Consider the following 26,113-nt stretch of genomic DNA (forward strand, 5'->3'; position numbering starts at 1 on the left):
GTCAGCAGTTGGAGGCTACCTTACCATGGGCTACGACGCTCCTACTACTACATCTTATCTTGTTTGTGGCAATTCCAGGACTCTCCATCAACAAGTTTCGTTCTTCACTTCGCGGCATCACTGTCGCCGTCAGCATCAAGAGGAATCTTCGCTGCACATTCTCACACGTGCCAACTCGCCATGATACTCGTACTCGCCTTCTTCGCATAAGACTGTGTTATTCACTTGCTCCACGAGCACGATCGGGCCGGTGCTCCCTCACTCGCTGCAATCATGGAATCCTCACCGGACGAGCAACGGGAGTTGTCACTGGTCGGCAAGGTCGAGCTGAAGATCGCCTTGACCGACACAGACGCCAAGCTCGAGGCGATTCTGAAGACCTACCTGGCGCCAGTGCTACTCAAACTGGGCTCCCCCCATGAAAGCGTCCGCAGAAAGGTCATCTCCATCTGTCAGCATGTCAATACGCGTGTGCAACCCAAGTCGATACAACTTCCCGTTGCGGCACTCGTCAAGCAATTCCAGCAGCAAGAAAGCCCTCTCATTCGCCACTTTGATCTCCTCTATATCCAGCAGGGCGTGGTCCGGTTGTCCAACGCCGAGAAAGCTGATCTCCTGCCCGTCGTAGTCAGTGGAATTGCGCAGACGGGTCAGCATGGATCTCAGATCTTCTATCTCCTGCTACGGATATTGCCGTCGATTGTGATCCCACCACGCGGATCCAAAAAGGATCTGGAACTACGGACGGACCTTTCCGTTTCTGATGAAGATGCTACATATCTCGCTTCATACCTGGGTAAGCTGATCCTGTTTACGCCTCAAAAGCCGTCGGGAAACGCATCAGTCACTTGCCCGGGGTTGACAAGCGAAGACTATGCCTTCTTGAGCATGAATGGAAAGGACGAATGGAACCCTGCTGCGGGAGGCTTAAATCTACTACAAACAAAGACCCTTGGTGCAAAGCTTCTCGCCAGTGGGATATTTACTGATCAGGATCGCTTTCTACCTGCGCTGTACGCTTCGGCTGATCCCGCGTCACCAATCAGTGATGTCGGCGATGACATCCTCAAAAGGGCCTTACCTGTCACGGATTTGGAGGACGAGACTTTGATCAATCACCTCTACGACTTGTACTTCGGCAAAGGCACAGCGCCTCGAGTCAGACCACCGCTCCGCATCAAGATTCTCAATTTGTTCGCCAAGTCCACGAGAAGCACCACTTTTGACAACAGAATCATCAGATTGGTCGAGGATGGTCTCTCTACCACTCCCGATGGCGAGGACACGGTGATGTCGAATGGTCCCGTGCAGAACTCCAACATTAGCAGGGAGACGCTCAAGCTCCGAGCAGCTATCTTCACATACATTAACTTTGTTGCTCGCCTTGGCGACAGGGATACGGTGCAAACTATTGCCACGCGGGTGGTTACGAAATTGCGAGACTTTGTGGAGCATCAGGGCTGGCCGAAGATTGGGCCGAGCGAGGATTTGACCTCACGGGCGTACGCGTACGAGGTGATTGGACTGTTGGCCAAAGCAGGACCGAAGAGCCTGTTGGTGGAAAGCGACCATGTCTCATTGGACGTGTTGAGATGGCTGTTCGAGTCTCTCGCCCGGGACACATCGGGTAACTCGATCACGGTCAGCATCGAAGAGTCATTATCGACAATCCTCGGCGGGATGGATCGCTTTACCTTGGAGCTGCACGAACAACAGGTCTTGCAAGAGCTTCTCATCGAACAGACGGTCTTGTCCGACGACCTGGAAAGCAACTCGCGGCTTCGCAGCACACGCTATGTGGCTGTGAGGTACGCCAATCGATGCTTACCGTACTCTTCTGTCAAAGCGCGTTGGGTCAACGTGCTTGCTGCGGGAGCTGTCTCGGATAGGGCAGAAGTCCGCGAAGAAGGGCAACGCGGTCTGAGTCCACATTGGTACCGAATGCTCAATGGGACGAGCGACAACGCCGACGGCGTAGAGATTACATTTCCGACATTTGAGGCGGTAGTGGAAGAATTCTTCGTGGCTCAGACCAAAGTCACCAGCGACGATTCGAGGATTATTACACGAAGAGCGAGAGAACTGCACGAGTCTTCCTTCGCATCTATGACCGCTTTCGCGCGTCGTGTCCTCGTCCAAGAAGCATTAAAGCGAGCAAATGTATCGCTCAAGCTCGATAGCGAGTGGGAGCGGCGGCTGGATGCCATGACCGAGTCCGATCTTCCCGCAAGACAGGCTACCAAGGCCTATATATCGAGGCTCACTGCATACTCTGCAAAGTCAGTCGATACACTCCTCTGTGCTTTGTTCGAATGCATCACGCTCAAGGTCGCTTCGGATGAACAGGATCGCCTCGTCGAATTCCTGGCACTCAGTCCAGATGCGCTCATTGCGAAGCATGTGGAGCGAGGAACCGCTCTTTTGCCAGTTCTCAAATCGAACAACCCCCATCGCCGCATGGCAGCAGCGCAGGGTTTTGGCATATTGGCTTCCCACGAGAAGTCAGCGCCAGCATTTGCTATTCAAGAGCTTCTCGAGACTGCCGGGTCGTGGAAATCAGCAGTAGGCAGCAGTGTAAGCTCTGTACATGGCGCTCTTGTAGCGCTCGCTTTCTACTATAGCAGATTGACCTACCGCGGCGAATCAGTGGTTAATTCAGAGGACTACGAACAGTTCCTCCAGACTCTCTTTGGCATATTCACGGATGCCCAGGACGTATTGCTCCAGGAAGCTACCTTTGTTGCCATAGGACAGTTGTGCATATTTGGATGTCTCACTCCCGACCTCATCGAGCAGCATTCGTCACTACGCAAAGTGTCTGATAAGCTCTATCAAAAGGCAAAGGACAGCAACGAGCCTGCGATACTCTGTCTCGGTCAGCTGTCCATGGTGATACCGGAGGACAGTGAGGAGCTCCAGCACATTCTCGAGAATCTGCACAAACTCCACGAAGTGCGACAAGCCGAAATACACTTCACAGTAGGCGAGGCTCTCTCATACGTGGCGAGCGGATGGCAATCGAGTGCTCTCGCCACCAAAGTCGACATCGAGGTGACTCCAGCGCCCGAGTTAGGAGAGCCCCGGGGAAACACACTCGGCAAGCTGGTCGACAAGGTGCTCGCGGATTGCGCAAATACGAAGCCAGCGTTGAAGAAGGCTGCCGTGATGTGGCTGCTCTGCTTGGTACAGTTCTGTGGCGAGCAACTACAGAACCGGCTGTCCAAGTGCCAAGCTGCATTTCGAAGGTGTCTTGCTGACCGCGATGAGCTCGTCCAGGAGAGCGCTTCTCGAGGGCTGGGACTAGTGTATGAGAAGGGGGATCGAGCACTCAAGGATGACTTGGTTCGAGAATTGGTGTCGTCCTTCTCCTCGGATCGGCAGGCACTTGCGGGCAGTGTTTCAGCGGATACACAGCTTTTTGAGCCAGGAATGCTGCCTACAGGGGACGGTTCCGTGTCCACTTACCAGGACATCATGAGTCTCGCGTCGGAAGTGGGCGACTCCAGCCTGGTGTACCAGTTCATGTCGATGGCATCGTCGAATGCGATCTGGTCGAGCAGAGCTGCATTTGGACGTTTCGGACTGAGCAAAGTCCTATCCGATTCCAGCGTCGACGGATATCTTTCAAACAACCCCAAGCTATATCCGAAGCTGTTCAGGTATCGATTCGATCCCAACGGCGGCGTGCAGCGCTCCATGAATGAGATCTGGACCGCTTTGGTTCCGGACTCTGCCGCAACGATTGACAAGCACTTTGATGCCATCATGAAAGATCTTCTGGAGAGTATCCTGGGAAGAGAGTGGCGCGTGCGGCAAGCGTGCTGTGCGGCTATCGCTGACCTGGTCCAAGGCAGATCTCTCGAAAAGTACGAGAAATATCTCGAGCAGATCTGGGCGCAATGTTTCCGGGTGCTCGACGATATCAAGGAATCTGTTCGGGTGGCGGCGGCGTTTCTGGCGAGGACACTCACGGGGGTGGTGTCAAAAGCTCTCGAGGCTGATCACGGTTCCACCAAAAAGGCGTCTGCCATGCTCAAACATGTCTTGCCGTTCTTGCTCTCACCTTCGGGTGTAGAGTCGACTGCCTCGGAAACACAGCGCTTCTCCGTCCTCACTTTGCTCGAGATCATTAAGAAGGCCAGTGGGGCGACCTTAAGACCCTTTATTCCTGAGCTTGTGGAGAGATTAATCGGCTTGCTGAGCGCGGTGGAACCGGAAGCCGTGAACTATGTTCATCTCAACGCAGCACAGTACGATCTGACCCAGCAGAAACTTGATGATATGCGACTGGGACACGTCCGCACGAGTCCTTTAATGGAAGCCATCGAGCGCTGTCTAGATCTGCTGGACGAAGACATCATGAAGCAGCTGCAGCCCCGACTGGAGAGTGCCATGAAGAGCGCTGTGGGCCTGCCTTCCAAGGTGGGCGCGAGTCGGGTCCTGGTCTCTCTCGCCACGCGTCGTCGGTTGCTGTTCCAACCCTTTGCAGACGCGACGTTGAAGCTGCTCGAGCGGCTCGTGATCGATCGTAACGACACCGTGACCAGCTCGTACGCAGCTGCCGCGGGCTATGTGGTGCGCTGCGCATCCGAGAAGCAGACGTTCCGCTACATCGACTTTGCGAAGAAGCTGTACTTCGAATCTGAAGGCGACCGCGAGTCCGTGAGCCCCCGTCGAAGCATCGCTGCGGGTGAGCTCATGTTGGCATTTGCAAAGAACGCTGGGGATCGGTTCAACGCCTTTGCCACTGCCGCTTTGCCATTCGTGTATGTTGGTAAACACGACTCCCACGAGCAGGTCCAGGAATACTTCAAGGACACGTGGGAGGAGGCGGCGGGGGCAGGCGGATCGCGAGCAGCGCAGTTGTATCTCAAGGAAATTCTGGAATTGTGTATGACTTACCTGGACTCGCCGCAATGGGCCGTGAAGCATACCGTAGCGCGCACTGTAGCTGAAGCAACCAAGGCTGCGTGCACGGGCGAGTCTCCGCTTTCCGCAGCCACGGGCGGAGTGCTGTGGCCCGCCATCGAGAAGGCTTTGTCGATGAAAACGTGGGACGGCAAGGAGGTGGTGGTGATGGCATTCGCCCAGTTCGTGGAGTCTGCCCAGTTATACTACACTGCGCAGGAGCCCGTGCGCGTTGCCATTGTGAAGGTACGTTATGCATCAATGACTGTGGTATCACTGACTGACATGAGTACTGTAGATTGCGATTCGGGAAGCCAAGCGGCAGAACGCAGCGTATCGTCCACACTCGATGTCGGCCCTCGCCCGTATTGCGTTGGCTCGGACTGACGTGGACATCAGCGACGCGGTGTTGGCCGCTGCTGCGCCGGTGCTGAGCGAGGGTCCGGACGAGGATGCCATGGAAATTGATGGTACGGCTGATAGGCGCAAGGCCGATGAGATGTAAGTGCAGGCAACGCCACCCCTCGTAACATTCATTCATTTGTTCATTATCGTTGACACACGATGCAGCAAAGAAACAACTGCTGCAGCAGCCATCGAAGCCATGTTCGCCTGTATCAACCCTCAGGCGCTGGACAACGTCGCACTCACTGGCATGGTCTCTCGTGCCCTACACGAGGTGGCTGCAGCAAAAACGGCGACGACGGCACGTAGCCTACGGAGCACCTTTGCAGGCCTCCAGAACATGTTCGATCGGATACGGAGACATGAGCGAACAGTGTCGCTGGATCGGGCAGCCATTGCAGACGTCAAGACCCTCCTATTTGGCGCACCGGTGTCGATCGAAAGCATTCGGGTGATGAGGGCGCAGGCGGTTCTCGCATCCGTGACCTGCGTACCGAATCTGAAGCAAGAAATGGAGGGGGATGTTGGTGCTTTGATGGCGGATGAAGTTTCAGTGGAGGTCCGCCAGATTCTAGATTCTGCGGTGCAGAGGCCGTGATAGGGAGGTACAGGATACTTTTTGTTTCTTCTGTACTCTGTACGACTGCTCGCGTGGCTCACACGTGGGTGGTGGTTGGTGGTTGATGGGTGCTTGGTTGGTGGCAGAGGCTAGATTTGCGCCTCGCTGCAGCCATTCGTGCACTGGAGGAGGAACTGCTTCGAGACTGAGACAACCTGCTCCCGGGGGCAGACTATAAGGGGGGCTGAGACAATCCAGACAAAGCCCTCGCCGGGATTGAGCCACACCTCTACGCCTCTTTGGAGTGGCTACCCCAAGTACTACTTACACGACAGCTGTAGGTAGATTACTTACGACTAACAAGCAGAAAAGCCAGCCTCTTTGCCAATAACCACTAACCACTAACCACTAACCACTAACTACGTACCTTGCGCCAGCGACCGGCCATATGCCCGGATGGATCATCATCGTCATCATCATCATCGATCGATCGGCATCGCCCACTCGACTCTACTCGGGTTCAACAGAAACGATCAGCACAACGTGGCAGCCACTGGTCCTTCCCATCCCTCCGTCTGCATGGTTGGCGGTGGTGGTGCTGGTCGTTTCACCTCGGACTTCTCAGCCAAGCCAAAGCCAAGCCACACGCCAGACAATTCACTTCACTTCTCGGAGGAGGAGAAAGTTGGCAGTCCTGAGGAAACCACCCTGTTTTGCGCTCTGGACGCCGACGCCGATGAGGACGGCCGATGTTGACGCCGATGAGGAACGACGAGGATGACGGACTGGGTCCGATTGTTACCTCTCTCTCTCTCTCTTTTTCTGAACTGATGGACTGATTCAACTGAGTGACGCTTCGGGTGTGGTGGGTGGGTAGGTGGGTGGATGGTGCTTTGTGATGCCTCCTACCTGATTCTTCTTCTACAATATATCAAGTGCGAGTGACATGTTTCTTTTTCTTGAGTTGATATACATATATATCTCAACAGAAGAGAAGGAGCGCTAGCTGCAACAGCAGGACAGTGCAGTACAGTGGAGAGATTCATTCTTCGTGAATACGGATATATATACTTACGTACATACATATCATGGCAGGGTCGATGTTGGGGAGGTATTAATAGTACTAGTACTACTTGCTGTGAAGAGTGGAGGAAATAAAGAAGAAGGGAGAAGAAGAACGGTTTCATCTCATGAAGAGAGAGAGATTGGTTCATCGATTGATTCTGCACTCTTTATTATTCACTTTACTCTTCTTCGAGGAACGATCAACAGAATTTCGTCCGCGCAAGACGAAGAAGATAGACCACCTTTTTTTCTTGCCGTCGGTCACTTTGACCTCCTTTCATTCTTACGACGGACGGGAAAGGAAAGATCATCATCATGCAAGAACACGGAGGGCGCGGCGGTTGGGCTTCTTCGCAGCAGAAGACACGCACCAGTCATCACCTACAACCTCTGGCTCCGCGGACGGACAAGCTCGATTCTTCTTCTTCTATGCACTTTCGTCCATCTGGCTTAACCGCAACTTCAACTTCATCTTCCACCTCGGCGGGTTCCAGCAGGGCCACTCGTCTGTCACATCGCTCTCGAGCTGGTTGTTGGACGTGTCGTGGCAGAAAGGTAGGCAGATATCTCAGTGGTGTGACTTTCACAATATTCGCTGACTTTTTTGTGCTCACCAATTCCGATAGGTGAAATGTGACGAAACTCGTAAGTTTTCACTCTATGTAGTGTTGTCGCTGCTGCTGCTGCTGCTCCGTTCCGCTGACTGTATGTCTACATTCACAGGCCCCCGATGTGGACCCTGCACAAGACTCAACAGAGAATGCGACTGGCATCATCGATGGAACTTCAGCGATGCTACTCCGACCGTCCAGGTCAGATTCCAGAATGTGGTGAAGAAAGAGGGCAATGTGGTGTGGGACCCCAAGGCCGCACAGGAGAGGAACAGAAGCCCCCTCCCCCTTTCAGACCACTTACCCGACTTTTCAGTGCTCACTTCGGACGAGGACCGAGAGAGAAAGGCTGTGGTACATAAGCCAGGCACGTTTGGCGTCGTGGTCACGCCGGACAGCTTTCGTGATTTGCCGGAATATGCGACTGTGGGCCATTCTTCGTCGTTCAGGAGTCGACAAGGGGGATCTGGCCGCCCTGGGTCTGAAATCGGCCGATCTGTTGCGCTCCCCATCGATACCAATACTGTCATACTGGACAAGTTCGAGGATGTCTCGCCTGTAAAAGTAGCCTCGACCTCATCCTCTGGAGGCGGCCGTAGTGAAGACTTTGGCGAGCACATGCAGCGGCTTTCCATCACCTCGCCACCGCCGCCGCCACCATACATTCCCAGTGTAATCATAGCACCCATCAATCCTACTGTGTCACAAGACCATCATCTGCTCCAACATTTTCGAAACTACATCGTTCCACGGCTTGTCCAGCCGCAGGCAGATGGAATCATTTCTCAAGGCTCGACCAGAGATGTTTTAGAACGTGAAGCTTTACGCTTCCCCCCTTTACATCATGCAATATGTGCCATCAGTGCACTCCATCTGGCATACAACGGCCAATCTTCCTTGGCAGAAGCCATGCAGCATTATCATCAAGCTCTCGCGGTTTCCTCCACCACCACCACCACCACCACCAGCAACATCAACAACGACTTACTTTCTGACGGAGTCTTCTTCCGACACTATCTCCTCTTCGTATATGACATTTGCATCCCCGTCCAATCCGACGACGCTGGCACAGACATGTCCGCAGAACATCTCGATCACCTCCGACGCATTGCCGTCCATAGACATCACCATTTTGGCGGCCGCGAACCTCATGCTTACACTATCTGGTCCATCTGCCAACTCGACGTGTATGCCTGCTTGATGGGCAGTGGAACGTGTGAGTTTGTGCAAACAATTGTGCGGAATCATATGCTTCCGGCTTTGGAGCATCAGGTGCCTTCTTATGACACCCCGGGAGGAGCAGGTTTACCTCCTCATGAAATTTCCACCTTTCCTGCTATTCTTCGGCTACATGAAGGCATTGTTCTTCGAGCTGCACGAATCGCTCAAATTGCTCAGATGCTTCGAGGCGAATATTCTGCTGTGGTTGACACTTGCAGTATTAACAATCGCAATTACATTCACAACGATAACGACAGCAAGCAAAATCCATCATCATCGTCAATCCCAATCCCACAAGAGAAATATCTTCGCTGGATCGCAATGATCACACAAGCTCGAACGGATTTGCATGATTTTTGGTCGAGAGCTCTTCCGGGTTATCTTGCCTCCTCCTCCTCCTCCTCTACTTTAAACAACAACTTCCTGCCGACTCGCGTCCAGGCAGTTTTCGAATCCGCTACTTTGCTCTATCATGCTATGATGATTTATTCTTGGACCAGTATGTTTCCTCGGCAGAGGTGGTATTGTTGTTGTTATTATAGTGCTGCTGTGATTTCGTCGTCGTTGGCAGAAGGAGGAGGAGGAGGAGCGAGAGGAATAACAACGACGACAACGACAAAAACGCAATCTTCATCGATAAAGGGAAGAGAAGGAAAAGAAAGAAGAAGAAGAAGAACACCATCATCATCATCATCATCATCATCATCATCATCATCGGTGAGGACGACGGTCATATCTCCGACAGCTGCACCAGCAACAGCCGCAGCAACACCAGCAACAGCAACAGCGTCGACGACAACGGGAATAGAAGCCCATATTACATCTATCCTCACCCTTGCGACTCGCCAAATTCATCATCATCATCATCATCAGGAAAGAGGAGCAGTCGAAAGAGGAAGAGGAAGAGGAAGAGCAGGATCCCTGAATCGACAAAATCTCGTTTTTGCACTCTTTATCGCGGGAGTAGCTGCCGCAACGACAACGACAGTAACAACGACGGCGGCGAATGAGAATGAAAAGAAGCAAAAGAAACAAAGTTGGAAAAATCAAACGATAAATTTGATAAGGGTGTTGGAAGTATATGGAGGAATTGGACAGAATACTTTTCGGATGAGGAGGTTGTTGGAGAGGGTTTTTGAGAAGCTGGAGGAAGAGGAAGATGAGGAAGAGGAGGAGGAAGAAGGAGAAAAAGATGTGGATTGGTTGGCGATGGCGAGGGAAATGGGATTGGGAGCTGTGGGGAATTGTGGATTGTAAATAAATGAAGGAAAGAAAAAAAGGAAAAGAGAGAATGTGAAATGCAATGAATGTTTAAAAAACAAACTATTATTAACTAGCCAAGGTGCCTACCTACTTACTTCTTTTCCCTCCTCTCCCATCTCACAATGGCAGGACTCAACGGTCTCGAAAACAAACTACTATAATCCGTATCGACAACTTTGCTACTCCCATCAGCATTGTAAAATTTGAAATCTCGCAGCACCATGGCGGTAATGGTCTGCAGTTGTAAATATGCAAATTGCTCTCCAATGCAACGATGTCGGCCTGCACCAAACGGCAAATACGGTGATGCGGCGCCTTTGCTCACGAGTCCATAGCCGTAGTCTTCCTTTTCTTCGGCGACGCCTTCCGTCACCATGCGGGGAACCAAGTGCGCGTATTCGTCCCGAGGTGTGTCGTCCCATCGGTGAGGTTCCCACAACAAGGGTTCGGGAAAGTGTTCATCCATTCGGCTCGTGGCCCCGGGGGCGGCGAGGAGAGAGTGCGTGGTGGGAATCACGTAAGGAGTGCCTTCGACGGGCATGGGGGATTTGACTTTGCGGAGAATGGAGTGGATTGGGGCGTGGATGCGGAGCGTCTCTCGGACGACTTGGCCGAGGAGGGTGAGTTTGGAGAGATTTTCGTAGCTGACATCTTTGATAGTGCCGTCGGGATTGACACCGAGCACGTCCTTTTGCTCTTGGACGAGCTCGTCTTGAATGTCGGGGCGGGTGGCGAGGCGGAGAAGGATCCATGAAGATGTGGAAGAGGAGGAGTGCTGGCCTGCCATGAGAAGGGCAATCATCATGTGGGCAATCTCGCGGTCGGAGATGGGTGCGCCGTTCTTGTACTCGCAGTTCCTGCAGCAAGAAAAGAAAAGATTAGCCATCAATCCAAAAATAGTTCCAAAGAGGACACACATCAAGTTCCATATCATATCCTCTTCTCTGGTCTCCGACGTGGCATCTCCGGCCTCACGTCTCTGCTTGATGATGGACATGTACGTTTCGGCCATCTTCTTCTGCGCATAATCGCGTCTCCTGTTCTGTGGAAGCGGTGCCCATGGCAGCATAAAGTTGATAGGGGTGAAGCCCATGTCGAGGTAGTGGTAGAGATCGGCAAAGGTCGAGTCGAATTTGTCGCGAACCTCCTTGCCCTGCAACGAGCGGCTGGCAGTGTAGATGGTCAGTTCGGCAAGAGCAGGAGGCAAGTTCACCGTGCCACTGCTCGAGGCAAATCGCTTGTGGGGGTTGTCCTTGGAGAAGAACTGGCGCGTCTCTTCGGCGATCAGGGTGACATAGGATTGCAGAGCCGAGGAAGTCAGGCCGAATTTGACAAACTGGTGACATGATTAGAATCTCCCCATGTATGTACCTCTTGTCGGGACTTTGTTAATGTACCTTTTTCTGCTCCATGAGCTTCGAATTCGGACAATCATAGACCACATCCTTGCCAAAAACGGGCGTGGTGAGCGGACTGTAGATCTCTTCCGCATTCACATCGCGCAGCTTTCCATTCAGAATGAAGTCGTTGCCCTTGGTCCCCAAGCATACCGTCGTCTTCTTGCCCAGGAGGATAAAGGTGAAGACATCGCCGTATTTCTCGCGGCATGAGAAGAAGAACTTGTAGGGATCGATGCCGTAGGAGATGGTGCTGCCGATGAAGGGGACGTAGTGGAAGACGAGCGGTGGTTCGGTCTTGCTGCCACGGAAGAGCAGTTGGCGCAAGACGTTCAGGACGACGGAGAGGGTGAAGAAGAGGGCGAGGGCGGAGGAGACGAGTTTCCAGGTGGGCGTGTGGCCAAAGTTGGCGTCGAAGGCGACAGAGAGGTCTTGGAGCAGGCCCATGGTGGCGGCGAAGGGGGAAGGGGGGTTATTGGCGGCGGCGACGGCGGCGGTGGTGGTGGTGCAAGTGGTGCAAGTGGTAGTGAGGGTGTATCGCAGTCGAGAGGCGGCGGCGGAGAGAATGAGTGATCAGGGCATAGCGGTGGTAGTGGTAGTGGTAGTGGTGGTGGTGGTGGTGGTAGTGGTGGTGGTGGTGGTGGTAGTGGTGGTGGTAGGCTTCAAAGTAGTGGCCAATGGCTGCGGTGCTGCTTCATTACCACTATTGCAAACTGCATCGAACCATATTCGCTGTTGTTTGGACAGAAGGACATGGGTGCCCTGGCATTATGTGATATGAGTTATATAAGATAACAGGGGCCACTGATTCCTTAGTATATGTATATAGAGTTAGGGATACCTACCCCCCTCTTTTCTCTTCTTAAGAGGTTAGACCTCGGACCTTAATTAATCTACTTATTAATTAGTATTCTATTAATCTTCTTAATTAGGTACTAGTATAGTATATAGTTCTAACAGTTATAAGCCCGGCTTACTCTATTTAACCTAATTAAGTACCTAAGATTAGCTAAAATCCGCTATATTAAGAAAAACCCGAGGACCGTATACTATTACTTTATACCTACCTAAACCCGTTTATCTAGAAGAAGAGAAGAAAGCCCGAGCCTATTAGATTAGCTTATAATCGACCGATCCCCGAGTCCTAAGTTTTAAGAGGTTAAAGAAATATCTAGTAGCTCGTATCCTAGGTATTAAGAGTAGTTTAACGAATTTAACGAAGATACTATAGCTAATTCTCCTAAACCCTTATTATTAACGACGACGTCGATTGCTAAGCTACGTACCTAGTAGGACTAGAATGTATAGATTACCTATATTAAGAGGGAGGTAGTAAAGCTCTAGATATAGGCTAATATTAACCTAGAGACAGCTAAGCCAGATCTAGAAAACCTAATATAGCTTAAAGGACAACCTGTCTTTGACTTTGCGTCTCTACTTACTAATATTACCCTAATAGCTCTTAGTCTAGCTTAATTCAAGTATAGGTATAATAAGGATATATAGGAACTTAAGCAAAGGGGGTATTAGAAGATTGAATTAATTATTAACTAGTCTCTCTCTATAGACCTTTAATATAGGGTAATTAATTATAAGATAATTAGGCAGATACTTAAGATTCTCTTAGAATATACTAAACCTAATACCTTTACTACTACTCAGTTATTAAAGAAAGAGTTAGAAACCCTTTCTTACCTACTATATAGAAAGTCTATTTATAACTATATATACCTTTGGTTCGTTTAGTATAGAAAGAGAGATACTGTTAGTAAGTAAGTAGACAATAAATCTACCTAGGTATAGTTGTCTTCTATAGCTCTAATATATAGAGACTATATAGCTATAAGGATAGGCAGGCTGCTTAATAAGCAAAATAATAGGGAGGTAATATCTCTCTATTTAGAATTAAGAGCGGCCCTAGTAGTCCTACTTTTAGTATAATAGTAATACTAAATTCAAGAGTAAGTATAGAACTACTATTACTAGTATCTTATCTACTACTATAGCCGAATCTTCGTCCTTAACTCGATTATCCTCCTCTTTAAGAAAGCCCTGCCTCTATAGTAGGAACTATATATAGAAGGAATACTATTACCTTAATACCGAGTATCCGAGGCCTAAGGTATAGAAGCTAAGAGATAATACTAAGAGGAAGATTAAGAAGAGATTTAAAGAAGACAAGGGCTTAAAGGAAAGAGTAGACAAAGCAATTTAAGCTTATAATACCGCTTAAGGTTAAGGGTCGAGGGACAAAGATACTAAGAACAAGTTAGGTATAGCCGCAGAGGTCGAGGACACTACTGCTACTACTACCCTAGAATCGACCTTAACCCCTAAGGTATCTATTAGTTTAATTAGCTACTATACCCGCCTTTACAACGCTATAATTCTAGATAGTAGTACTAATGTTTATATTATTAACGAGGCTATAAGGGCAAGGATCGTTAAGTCCGAGTTACTAACCTCCTCTAATATAGTAATCTCTAGGGACAAGAGATACTAATCTAAGGCAATTGTAGATACTACTATTAATCTTAATATAGGTAATAGAGTTACTAGGAAGCTTACTCTTCTTAAGGCAAGGCTTATTCCGGGATTCTTTATAAGTTTGGTCTTACTGTAGATCCTTAATAAGAAGGGTATTTACTATAATACTAGAAACTGGCTAGATAGGTTAATTACTAGCTAATTACATAAGGAGCCTAGGCTCTAGGCATACCTTACCCCTAAATATAGTAACAGATATAGTTACTAGATTATTGAACGGTTGCCTATACTAAGAAGTATTACTAGAACTACTAGTTTACCTAGAATTAGTACTAGAATTAAGGAGGTAAAGTCTATATATACCCTATACTCTAAGAATACGGGGAAGTCAATCTTACCTACCTTAACGTTACCTTCTAGAATAGAAGAGGTAATTTAAACTACTGCTACTATATAGTCTAGTTACAAACTACTCCTACCTTTGATAGTAACGGCTAATTAATAGTATTAGTTACTAGGCTACCTATCTATAAGGGCTATTAAGCACTTAGAACCTATATCTAAGGGTTACTAGGTAATTAAGTTAGAGAAAGAGACTCTAAACAGGGTCAATTATAATACCTGCTTACTAGCTAAGGCTAAAGTAGTAATTTCGAGAAGGAAGGACAAGTATAGAGAGGTACTGCCTAAGGTAGAGAATACTAAGATAGCTATCTATTTATAGGACCTAATTAATATACCCCCTTCTCTCCCTAGACTAAATAGATTAGTCTTTAAGTTTTATAGCTACTAGTACTATAACTAGGAGGGCTATTATATTAATAAACCTATAGCAACTAAGCTATAAGCAGTTGCTAAGTTTAGAGGATATTTCAAAAGAATAGAAGTATTATTTAATACTAAAACTATTCTAGTTCGCTCTAATATAGAGGCTACTATTAGGAAGGATACTAGAAAGGCTATCTCTAGGTTAGGTATTACTACTTTGCCTACTACTACTAATACCCCTACTTAGAATAGAGCAAGTAAGGTTGCTAGAAGAGAGATTGTTACTAAATCTAGGACTCTTAGGATTAATAGCTATTTGCCTAAGAACCTTTAGCTATAGCTTATAGATTTAGTAGTATACCTTCTTAATAGGACCCCTACTGCTAAGCTTAATTAGATAACTCTATTTAAGAAAGTTATAACTAAGAAGCCCTTCCTTAGCTATCTCTACCCGATTGGTTATAAGGCCTTTGCTCTCTATAGAGATATTACTAAAAGAGACAAGATAGAGGAGAGAGCTTATATTAGTTACCTAATTAGGTATACCTCTACTAATATTTTCTGGATTTAGATACCTTTACCCCTAAATAAGGTAATCAGGACAAGAGATATAGTATTTAAGAATAATAAGAGGTATAATCCTCTAGATATTAATAGACAAACCTTAGGAGAACTAGTTCCTACTGCTATTTACTAGACTGTAATTAACTCTATTTTAATATTTAAGGAATCATTAACCTTTAAGGGTATAGATAACCCCTTTCTAGCTAACAATATTCCGGTCTTTGCTATCTAACCTTAGGGAGGTAGTAAACAGTAGGGAGGTAAGATACTAGAACAGGAACTATTATACCTAATACTACTAGAAACACCCGCTAGAGATAAAGACAATATAGCTACTAACTAAGTTAGTTAGGCCCCGGGGGCCTTACCGGGTATACCCGCTTCTTTATTACCCTCCGCTTTTTCGGTCTCTTATTAGTACCCTGCCTTAGATAGGGAGGTAGAAGAGAGTACTTATTAGTATAGTATAGACAACTATAGACGATAGATCGACTATAGAACTAGACGGTTAGAAGAGTACCTAGATAAGTTAAGTTGTATAGCTGCTACGTCCCTCTAAGTCTATACTCTACCTACTCTTAAGGATCCTTACTAAGTGACTAGTTTACTATTACCCCCTACTAATTAGAGAGAGATAGAAAGGCATATCTATTATTAGCAATTCAGATAAGCGGCATTTAATAAAGCTAGAAAGCTTATAGGTAAGAGGACATTTAGGGTATTCTTTAGTTATAAAGGCTATAAGGTACTATTAGTCTAGGTATTTGCTTACAAAACAGACCCCTTAACTAGTAAGATTCTTAGGTACAAAGCTAGGCTCTATATCCGTAGGGATCTTTAATTGCTATTAACCTATAAAACCTATACTACTATACTTAGTTATAAGGTATTTAGGGCTATTACTGCCCTAGCCTTTATAAGGAATCTGAAAACTAGGCAATAGGATATAGTAAATACCTTCCTAAATACTACTATCCTATATATAGTATACTGTTCTATCCTAGAAGGAATAGAGGAGTATAGATTTAGACTAGATGCCTGCTTTATCCTTAAGAAGGCTCTCTATAGATTAGCTAAGTTACCTTGCTTATAGTATAACCTGTTTGTTATAAGAATAGAAGACTATAGCTTTAAGTTAGTTCCTAGAATTAACTGCCTAATAGTAAATATAGACCTTCGTCTACTTATAGTTTTCTATATAGATAATATTAGGTTAATTTATAAGAGGGACAGGGAGGATTAAGCTATCTTGTTTAACTAGTACCTACTTTCTAACTTTAAGGTTACTTAGAAAGACCCTAATTTCTTCCTAGGCACAGAGGTAGAGGAATTACCTAATATCCTAACTCTAAGCTAGACTGCCTACTTAACGAAAATTAGCATTAAATTTAGTATTTATAAGAGGGCTCGATTTCCGGATACTCTACTTCCTACTAGACTTATACTAGTACCTACTAGTAATACTACTAGACCTAACTTTATTAAAGGATATTAGATAAAGGTTAGTTTAATTAGTTATACAGCTGTTCTAGCAAGGCCTAATATAGCAAAGGTATATACTACTCTTTCTTAATTTCTAAAGAATCTAAGCTAAGCTTATATAGAAGCTGCCAATTACCTAATTGCCTACCTCTATAGTACTAAGGATATAAAGCTACACTTCTATAGAGAAAAGCCTAAGATAGAACTGTATATAGATACCTTATTTAGTAACAACCTAGATAGGAAGAGTTTATAGGGATTCTTAATAATAATATATAGTAGTGCTATTAATTAGCAAGTAACTAAGCAGAAGACAGTTACTAAATCAACCGTAGAGGTAGAGTTATTAGCACTCTTATTAATTGCTAGTAATAGATACTAGTAGACTCGACTTTTCTCGGAATTTAATAAGGTATTTCCTCTAGGAAATAAGGAACCTATTAAGGATAGAACCAAGGTTTTCTATAACAACTAACGTATAGTAGATATCGCTAATTACAAGCATAGCTCTCTTAATACGGCTTTAAGATATATAGATATCTATTAGCACTAGGTAAGGCAGGAAACTATAGTAGGACGATTGACCGTAGAATAGATTAGGACTACTAAGCAACGAGCTAATAGCTTTATAAAGAACCTCCTAAAGGGGTTATTCTAGTTATTCCGGACGAGCCTAGGGCTTAGATAGGTAAGGATATAGATATAGTTAATTATTAGATTAAGATAGACGGTTACTATATCTGTTTTTTCAGCTTTCCTTATATAATTAAGCTAAGGGAGGTATGTTTAGACAGAAGGATATAGGTACCCTAGTATTATATAATATAAGTTATATAAGATAATAGGGGCTACTAATTCCTTAGTATATATATATAGAGTTAGGGATACCTACCCCCCTCTTTTCTCTTCTTAAGAGGTTAGACCTCGGACCTCAATTAATCCACTTATTAATTGGTATTCCATCAATCTTCTCAATTGGGCACTAGTGTGGTGTGTGGTTCCAATAGCTGTATTCCCACAATTGAGGCAGGGATCATTCTCGGGAACCTGCATTAGCGGCCGCCGGATAACGCAATCCGATCCTCAGGATCCAACGCGGTGGGATTGTCGCATCACGTGATGAGTGTAAGATATCCCACAACTACCTGTACCTGTCAGCATTGTAAGGTGCTGTACAGGCAGGTAGGGGTAGAGCAGCTAGAGCTTTACCAAGAGAAGTTATTGTCTTACTCGTACAGCAAGGAACGCTGCTGACATATCTGACCTCACTGCCGAGCTCCGAAGCCGACCTTCGGTACGCAAGAGAGAGCTCTGCCATATCCCCCGCCTACTGAGGGAAAGAGAGAGAAGCTGTACAGTATATATACCGCAAGGTAACCACCATCACATCCTCCGCACCCACTCGCCATCACATGACCAAACCTCTTCACAACCTCCTCCTCTTCCACAGAACCACCACCAGAACCACCAAAACAACAACAACCACAACCTTCCACACCCTCTCCCCCTCCAAAATGCGCATCCCCTACGCCCCCTCCACTCCACCCGCAACCTCCCCACCCTCCACCTCAGAAATCTACTCCCGCATAGCCGCCCGCCGCGCCCCTCGACCTCTCATCCCTCTCGATCTCGCCCTCCTCCACAACCCCGCCATCGCAGACGGCTACAATTCTCTCATGGGAGCCATTCGAACCCAATCGTCTTTTCCTCTGCATTTGGCGGAATTGGCTATTTGTTATATTGCTGTGCTGAATGGTGCTGTGTATGAGTGGACCGCGCATTCGAAAATTTATTTGAAGGCTGACGGTGGGAGGAGGGAGGTTTTGAAGGCGTTGTTGGAGTTGAAGGGGAAGTCGGTGGATGGGAATAGTAGTAGTAGTGGTGATAATGCGGGTTCGGGGGCGGTGTTGAGTGAAGACGAGCAAGATGTGTTGCGGTTTACGGAGCAGAGTACGAAACATGTGAATGTGGACGAGGAGTTGGTGGAGAGGTTAAAGGGGAAATTTACGGATCAGCAGGTTATGGAGTTGATGATTACGGTGGCTGGGTATAATATGGTGAGCAGGTTCTTGGTGGGCTTGGATGTGACGGAGAGTAATGGGAAGGAGATGGTCATGCCTCCGGAGGAGGGAAAGTAGGTGTGCAGGTGGAGAAGAAGAGGTGAAGAGGAACGTGGATGTGAATGTGATGATGATGATAACGAACATAGGAAAGCAAATAGAAAGAGTGCATCGTAAGTGTATCGGTATCCATCATATTGGAGTGTTCTATCCCTACCTACTTTTGTTTATCTCCACACAAATCATCTGTCCACACTTACCCGATCGGTCCGTCTTCAGTAGTCCGCCGATCAATGGCCTCTCTTCCATTCCCATCTTTCACAAACCCCTTAATCGTATCGTGCATTACGAAATAGTCGTCGGCACAATGACAATCGGCTCCATCGTCGTCTTCGTTGCCGCACTCGTACCAGCCCCACTTCCACCTCCACTTCCACTTGCAGCAGGTGGATCCACAACTGTAGTCAATGTCACGGTCGGAGCAGGTGTAGCAGAAATGACGTTTCCGGAAGCATCCTGTGTGATCAACTTCACGGATGTGACGGTGGATCTTGTCGCACTGGCTGTGACGATGGCGATGGATTCAGATGTGGTTTTGGAGATACTTCCCAGGATGGCGGCGATTTCGGACGCGATGGCTGGTGCGGGGTTGTTTGTTGAGGAGGAGGAGGCGGTGCTACTGCTTGTCGTGGTCGATGAGGTACTGGGCGTGATGGTGATGGTGCTAGGTGTGGCAGTGACAGTGCTGGGCGTTGCCGTGACGGTAATTGGTGAAGCAGTAATGGTAATCATCTGCGGGCTAGAGTTTGCTTGATGCGGGACGACGAAATTCGGTGCAATATTGACATTGGGCTGCGTCTGTGGCGGCACTGTGTTGCAGTCACAAGCTGCTGCCATTCTCGCCGCGCCCTGGCCAGCCCAAGGGAAGAGACGAGCTGGCGCATTATTGTAAAGGCCGATGATGGTGTAGGCGAAGATGATGGTCCAGGAGAAGAAGAGAATTGCCACGAAGAAGATGAACACAGGCATGGACAAGTGGACGCCAGACTTCTTTCGCGCCTCGGGGTAGTACTCTTGGAAGTGTTGGCGTGGCGGTGGTGGTGGTGGTGGAGTAGAGCCGGTTCCAAATATGGTCGAGAACCGTGGTGGCTGGCTTCGTCTCTTCTCATTGAATTCGTCGTCGTCAAATTGTGGTGAGGAAAGACCTTTCTTCTTCATCGCCATATCCGTGTCCTCAAACTCGGATGGAGCTCGTTCAGGCTGGCCGTCGTCGTGCATGTGCTCGTTCATTTTTTTCTCGAAGCAGCTCGAGAAAGTCATTTCGGGAAGTTTCGCGCGCGCGAGAAAGATTTTCTTATGAATAGTCTAGATTTTGAGATCGTTTTCGTTGCCGTGAGAGTCGTGAATATTGGGAGCAATTGCCTGCAATTGCGGTATGTGAGAGAGTATGCCGTCAAGGACTGTGGGAAAACCAGTCGGGAATATGGCGAGTGCACAGCACACCAGACTTGCTATTATGTCAAGAAATGCAGCTCAAAGGCCGCTGCTCGTACAAAGAAGGGGTTAAAAGAAGCTTGACCAGCAAAGCAATATCGAACAAAGGTTTTGTGCAAAGAAGTGAAGGAATCGGACAAAGAGGATCAGAGAACAACACCTCACCTCGCGCAAGAGCGACAGACAACACGTTGAAAGTGCAGACAGACGAAAAGGTTCCTCCGCCGTACGATATGCGGACTCTCACTCCGAGACTATGGCCGTGTTGTTGAAGGCCTGCCGTTTCGCGTAAAGGATGCCCTACCCACCAGGCACGCCATCGTCTGCCGTCGGTAGCCACAGGGACTTCTCGACGTCCAATCGTTTATTTCGCAGCAATGCCTCTGGAGGAAAAGATGGTCGTACACGGCGGCATGTTCGCGCATTGTCGTCGTTCCGTCGTCGTAAGCGCTGGTGGTGGGTGGTTGTCGGAGGCGAGACATGTCGTCGAGTGAGATTGGGTTTCGGTTTCAGCACGGGCGCACGGACTGCTCATGATTGGCTGTGATTGGGTCGTTGCTATTTTGGTCCGACAACATCTCGCGCGTCTCGACGTGAACAATCAACTTAGCCTTACCTCCTAAGAAATACCTAGGTAACATACATACGGGGTCCGATGCTGAGGAAAGCATACATTCGCTGAACGCATCTACATTATAGGTACAGCTTTATATATCTGACCTTTGTGTATCCATTTCCATGCACTGCCGAGAGTCGCAAGCATAAAGGAAGCCCGCATAGGTAATGTGTATTCCTTTCTTTCATGCATGTGGTGGAATCTGCTATTGCCTGAAAGCGACAAGGTGGCGGGAGAATTTCTCGTGAGTAGGGAATGACTGGGTCCTGGAATCGTATTTCATCGCTGTAGTACGTACATGAGCGGCAGCACAGTCTGCTTGCGAGCGCCGTGCTGTTCATCTGCCCCAAGAAATGACAGATTGAGGGAGAAGAGTTTCGTCTCGTCTCGTCTATCAACAGAGTCCGATGTATTCACGCAGCGGAAGTCTTCGATCAGCAGCTTCTCACTAGCCCACTCAGCTACTCAGGGTAGTGGATGATCGATAGCATTTCTTCACTCCAAGTTTCCCCCTGTCCTCATCTCCGGCTCCGGCGATCCAGTCCAGCCCGAGAAGTATGGGCAGAATCCTCGTCATCGAAAGTCCTACTGCTTCCACTAGACCTAGAGCCTGATACATACTGCGCAATTTCAGCCTCGTCTTCGGAATCAGCGCCATCTCCATGGTCAAGTTGCCTTCGCTCAGCGTTCAGCCGGGCTAGCGTACTCGAAAGCTGAAAGGGATGTCTCGGCTCTAAGGCTGTGGCCCCGCGTGCTGTAGCTGCTGCTCTAGCAACTACATCTGCTGGGATGCGGCTCGTGCGGTATGTAGGTTGCACGCGAGGGTTTCCTTGCGGATAATAAGGAGAGTGATCGGGTGGTGGGCTGCGATGACGGTGGCGTCGAGGTTGAAGAGTGTGAAGGCGATGAGTATATGCGTATCGATCAGATGTAGAATCTGGCAGGAAAAGGTTAGCGAAAAAGGGTCGTTTGGGATCAGGAGATGAAGAGCTGGGAGCCCACCCGTTAGTCATACTGTGTCCTGCTTCGCTATCGTCATCATCATGGTCCTCAGAGCAGTTCTCTTCTTCCTCTTCTCCTTCATCTTCCTCTGCTTCTTCTTGTTCTTCTTCTTCCTCGTCGCCGTCAAGGTCATAAGCGTGGCGTGCAGCTGTTTGACGGCTGGGTGCTGGTACATCGTCATCGTCATCATCGTCATCGTCCTCGTCCTCGGGTGCACCATAACGAGCAGCGGCATTCATTTGACGAACTCGCGCGTATCCCTCTGCGTCGCTTGAAGTGTCAGACGCGCTGGTGTGATCACTTGAGGGCGAGAAGGCTGCTTGGTACCGGGAGAGGTCCACCTGCGGTTCATCATCAGGTGGCTGTTGATCCCTGTCCTCAGCTTCCTCATCGTCACTGTCAATCGCGATTGGTCGTTGTCGGCCAGCCGGACGTCGGTTTCGTTGGGTATTGCTCACTATCGGCTCATCGTCACTTTCGTCTGCTGAATCCTCGGAGTCTCTGCTTGCGCCGCCTGAGGATGCTTCATCGGGGCGCCAACGAGTTGGAACCACACGTCGCGAATCTGTAGTCTCTTCGACATTGTCAGAGTCCGAGCCCGAGTCAGAAACGACCACTGCAGTTCTCTGTCTGCGGCGTTGCTGTGAGGCCGAAGGCTGTGCCGGTGTTGTTTGGGCCTCGTCCTCAGATCCGTCGATAGTGGCATCGTCTTCGTAGTGCACATCGTCATCGACAAAGCCACTCAAGTCGTCTCCAGAGTCTTCGGACTCGTAGTAATCAGGTATCTCAATGCTGAGGTCGTCGCCAGCCTCATTGAACGTGAGACGGTAATCCCCGAAGCCGTCGGCCCCAAAGTTGCTCCCGTCCAACCCAAGGTCGACATCACCATCGTGATCCATATCCTCAAGTGAGCCATCGAGCTCGCTGGAAAGATCGTCAGTGTCCGTATCTTCGGATTCGTCGTCCTGCCCATCCGTGTGGACTCGCAGATTGCACTGCCCACATCTTCCATCCTCGACCTCGTTCATGCAAGCGGGACATCTCCAAACGTTATCACTTTCATCGCGAAAAGCATTTACAGGGTGAAATCTGCTTCCTTTGCGGAAGCGTCCCCGGAATAGACCTCCCAATGCGACATCCTCGTTCGCTCTATCTTTTGCGACCAGTTCAGCTTCCTCCTTTGCCATCTTCGCATGCTCTTCTTTCGTCTCTCCGTCCGGTAGTAGCTCGTCCTTCGCCACGAACACTCTCACCATTTCTCGAACCAGGAACGTCGGCGTGGGCTGCTCCTTGACCTTGGCGCGGCAGTCGGGACACGTCTTGGAGTTGCACATCCATTGCGCTAGACAGCTGTAGCAATATGTGTGGCCGCAGCTCAGCCCGTAGGGCTCGTACAGGAAGCGATAACACATCTTGCATGTAATGAGATGCCGCATGGCGTCCATGTCGGTGTGCAGCGCGCGCAGGGACTGCTCGTGGTGGCAGTGTTCATCGTGTACATGGCCGCCGCGCTGCTGCTGCTGCTGCTGTGTCTGCTCAATCTTGGGTATCGGCACTCCGCAATTGCTTGGGCCCGACGCTGGTTTGAGAGGCGTGTCGGAGGGGATGACAATAGGACTGGCAGGTCCATGGCTCACGGCACGGCTGCCCGTCTTCGACGTCTTAATCCGCTTTCGTGCGCCGCCCTCGGAGGCGTCGTAGCTCTCGTTGCCAGACATGGTCGCCGTCTCTCCGATGGTGGGCTGCTTAGGCGGCGCGGCGTGTCATGGAGTGTGCTGTTTTTGTCGTGGAGGCGAGAATATGGAAGGTGTGTGTGATCTCCGAGCTAAAGCCTAAGGGGTGGTTGCGGCCAGTGCGGGCGATTGCGTTGAAGATGAAGGAGAAGTAGAAGCGTGCGTGGTCGTTGGTGAGTCGCACTGGAAAATCGGAGAGTGGTACAGGCAGGCGAGGTGGTGCTGAGAGGAGGTAGAGTGATGATCAGATTGTTGAAGGTGAAGGTGTTCACAACCATCACCTCACTTTCATTTCATCAACATGACAAACACGCGAACTCTTTAGCGCGGGAAGGCGCGTCCGTTCAACCCGGCCCGATCCCGCATGCGGGGCACATGTCTATTATTTTAGGTTTTCAGGTTTTCTCTTTCCCACCCCAGTACAGTTCTACTACAGCAGATATATCACCTTATGTAATCAGTTGTCAGTCCCGGATACTGAAAGCCACGAGTCTAGGTCAGAGACTGTAAGCCACAAGATCGAATTGTAATTTGGGAGCGATGAAGGCGAACAGCTGGTACATAGTGTGAGCACCGCCTTCGCTCGCAGGAGGAGAAGGTAGTGTCATTCATACCAGCAGGCATATCAACAAATGTCTATTGCGCCGCAACGTCGAAGCCAGACACCATCCGCTGCGACCAACAAAGTGCACACGCTCCTCACCGTCAGCCATATCTGCAGACAACGCGCGTCTTTCGCTGAAGATCTCTCTCTCCAATGCTGGGCAGATTGGTAGAGTTAGGCATTTTCAAGTTGCCAGAGTGAGAAAATTTGGAGCTTGGAGTGGAGTGACCGTTAGGCAAAAAGCATCAGACTTCGCAAAGCATCTTTCTTCCCTGTAAGCGAGCTCGGGTTGGCGGATCAGGTCATGACCGGCTGCTCTGACATCTCCACGCGGGGACCGTGACAATCGAGGTAGACTTTGAACAAAGTAATAAGCGCTGCGGCGAGGACAGAGAACAACTGCTGACCGCAAACTCCGTGCAGTAGCGATGCTATCCGCAATGCGCTAGCTACCAAGCACTCACGAACAAAGGCAGTGTGCGGCGGCTGCCTGTCACTGAATTTTTGAGCCTTGGTGATTCTTGAGAATAGGTGACTAGGGCACTCATCGCAGCCATGATTGCTGGAATGGGTCTCCTCTGCGGAAATCCTTCACGCTGCCAAGATAGATCCCTCAGTTCTCATCATTTTAGGCTACATCTTCAATGTGAGATAGTGCACTTTACGGGTACGCTAGGATAGAAACCAGCTCAAGCGTACTGAGGCTCGTTCCTTAAGAGACGCTTGTCAGAATGTCAGACTTGGTACGACGTCAGGCGAGGTATTCGAGTAATACCTACAACTCGGTGTACTTCCCGTGTTCTTTACGGTGTCTCGAGTCCAGCAATTCAGTATAGCGCGGCCAGCCCGAGGCCTGTACGTAGGCCAGCGCCCGGATCGTCTCGATCCACGAATCCGCTCAGTTTCGCCTGAGTCTGACCCGGATCAATATCACTGCATCATTTTGCCAAGCAATTCTTTCAGTCACTGTCACTCATATCCATATCTCCTCCGTCACTATCCTCCTCCATCGGTGCGTCGTCTCCTCCCTCTGCTTCGTCCTCACTCTCATCTCTCTGCCTCTTTTGCCCAATCGACACAGCGGGACTGGGCGCATTCTCCGCCCCATCCTTTGTGACTGCCAGTCCTGGCGGTTTGGGCATCGCTTCTCCGTTGACCTTTTGGGGCAAGCCAGGTGGAGGAGGCAGGCCGCCGGGAGGAGCAGGTAGGCCGCCGGGAGGAGCAGGCAGGCCGCCAGGAGGAGCAGGCAGGCCGCCGGGGGGAGCAGGCAGGGAAGAAGGTGCCCCCGTTGCTGATGTCTTTGCAGTAGCAGCATCCTTTGCAGTTTGTTGTTCGTCGTGGAATGTGCCTGTGAGTTTCGCAAGGGTCTGAGAGCGAGTTTTGGCGTAGGTTACTTTCTAGATTTTCTATCAGCAGCAGCTTCTTTTTGGTCTCACATTCGCTCTGAAGCAACACGAAGAAACTCACCAATTCTCTCCCGAAGAAATCCATTCCTTGTGTGTGTCGCATCGCCTGGGTAGCGGTATTGGCGTCTCGAAACAGAACGTGCGCTTGACCTCGCATCTTCGAGGTCTTCACGGCTGTGACGTCGAGAACGGGGCCATAGGTTGAGAAAAGCATGTAGAGGTTTCGCTTCAGGTCGTGTTTCTGAAGCTTTTCGGGAAGATTTTGCAGGTAGAGGGACTGGCTGGGAGGAATCGCTGTCGTGGCATCTGTGGTGGTCACGGTCGTCGCCATGTTGTCAGCGGCTGTGACTGGAGACGGGAGTTGTGGTATTGTGAGGTGTTGATGTGGTTGATGAATCTCGAAAAGTGAAGTGGAGGTACCTCCAGGCTCCAGGTACCTCGTTGATCGACGTCTCCACTTGCCGATAA

General features: G+C 49.1%; 7 protein-coding genes across 7 annotated transcripts; 3 read left to right on the forward strand and 4 right to left on the reverse strand.

Annotated features, from left to right (window-relative positions):
• The first annotated feature begins 128 nt into the window (after nucleotides 1-128).
• On the forward strand, nucleotides 129-8,502 carry SEPMUDRAFT_165930 (ARM repeat-containing protein). The gene is made up of 5 exons (XM_016908194.1): nucleotides 129-5,154; nucleotides 5,207-5,409; nucleotides 5,479-7,492; nucleotides 7,564-7,582; nucleotides 7,661-8,502. The coding sequence occupies exons 1-3, from the start codon at nucleotides 274-276 to the stop codon at nucleotides 5,909-5,911; spliced, it is 5,517 nt and encodes a 1,838-aa protein (XP_016758424.1). The 5' UTR covers nucleotides 129-273; the 3' UTR covers nucleotides 5,912-7,492; nucleotides 7,564-7,582; nucleotides 7,661-8,502.
• Nucleotides 7,253-10,026, forward strand: SEPMUDRAFT_110678 (uncharacterized protein; the record flags this gene model as incomplete). Its single annotated transcript, XM_016900858.1, has 3 exons — nucleotides 7,253-7,492; nucleotides 7,564-7,582; nucleotides 7,604-10,026. The coding sequence occupies 3 exons, from the start codon at nucleotides 7,253-7,255 to the stop codon at nucleotides 10,024-10,026; spliced, it is 2,682 nt and encodes an 893-aa protein (XP_016758425.1).
• A 57-nt stretch (nucleotides 10,027-10,083) lies between these two features.
• Nucleotides 10,084-12,059, reverse strand: SEPMUDRAFT_151286 (eburicol 14 alpha-demethylase). The gene is made up of 3 exons (XM_016906718.1): nucleotides 11,430-12,059; nucleotides 10,950-11,368; nucleotides 10,084-10,889 (listed from the first exon to the last, which is right to left on the reverse strand). The coding sequence occupies exons 1-3, from the start codon at nucleotides 11,874-11,876 to the stop codon at nucleotides 10,124-10,126; spliced, it is 1,632 nt and encodes a 543-aa protein (XP_016758426.1). The 5' UTR covers nucleotides 11,877-12,059; the 3' UTR covers nucleotides 10,084-10,123.
• A 6,156-nt stretch (nucleotides 12,060-18,215) lies between these two features.
• Nucleotides 18,216-18,960, forward strand: SEPMUDRAFT_151287 (uncharacterized protein). The gene has a single exon (XM_016906719.1). The coding sequence runs from the start codon at nucleotides 18,245-18,247 to the stop codon at nucleotides 18,866-18,868; it is 624 nt and encodes a 207-aa protein (XP_016758427.1). The 5' UTR covers nucleotides 18,216-18,244; the 3' UTR covers nucleotides 18,869-18,960.
• Nucleotides 18,961-18,968: 8 nt separating this feature from the next.
• Nucleotides 18,969-20,616, reverse strand: SEPMUDRAFT_151288 (uncharacterized protein). The gene has a single exon (XM_016906720.1). The coding sequence runs from the start codon at nucleotides 20,108-20,110 to the stop codon at nucleotides 19,136-19,138; it is 975 nt and encodes a 324-aa protein (XP_016758428.1). The 5' UTR covers nucleotides 20,111-20,616; the 3' UTR covers nucleotides 18,969-19,135.
• A 2,299-nt stretch (nucleotides 20,617-22,915) lies between these two features.
• Nucleotides 22,916-23,395, reverse strand: SEPMUDRAFT_12689 (uncharacterized protein; the record flags this gene model as incomplete). Its single annotated transcript, XM_016902109.1, has 1 exon — nucleotides 22,916-23,395. A coding segment is annotated over one exon (480 nt), but the record flags the coding sequence as incomplete, so codon positions are not given.
• Nucleotides 23,396-25,198: 1,803 nt separating this feature from the next.
• SEPMUDRAFT_50254 (RNA-binding domain-containing protein) lies at nucleotides 25,199-25,976 on the reverse strand (the record flags this gene model as incomplete). Its single annotated transcript, XM_016909156.1, has 2 exons — nucleotides 25,199-25,636; nucleotides 25,707-25,976. The coding sequence occupies 2 exons, from the start codon at nucleotides 25,974-25,976 to the stop codon at nucleotides 25,199-25,201; spliced, it is 708 nt and encodes a 235-aa protein (XP_016758430.1).
• Between the last annotated feature and the right edge of the window lie 137 nt (nucleotides 25,977-26,113).

Source organism: Sphaerulina musiva (genome assembly GCF_000320565.1).
Source record: "Sphaerulina musiva SO2202 unplaced genomic scaffold SEPMUscaffold_9, whole genome shotgun sequence".
In the NCBI taxonomy this organism is placed as follows: Eukaryota; Fungi; Ascomycota; class Dothideomycetes; order Mycosphaerellales; family Mycosphaerellaceae; genus Sphaerulina; species Sphaerulina musiva.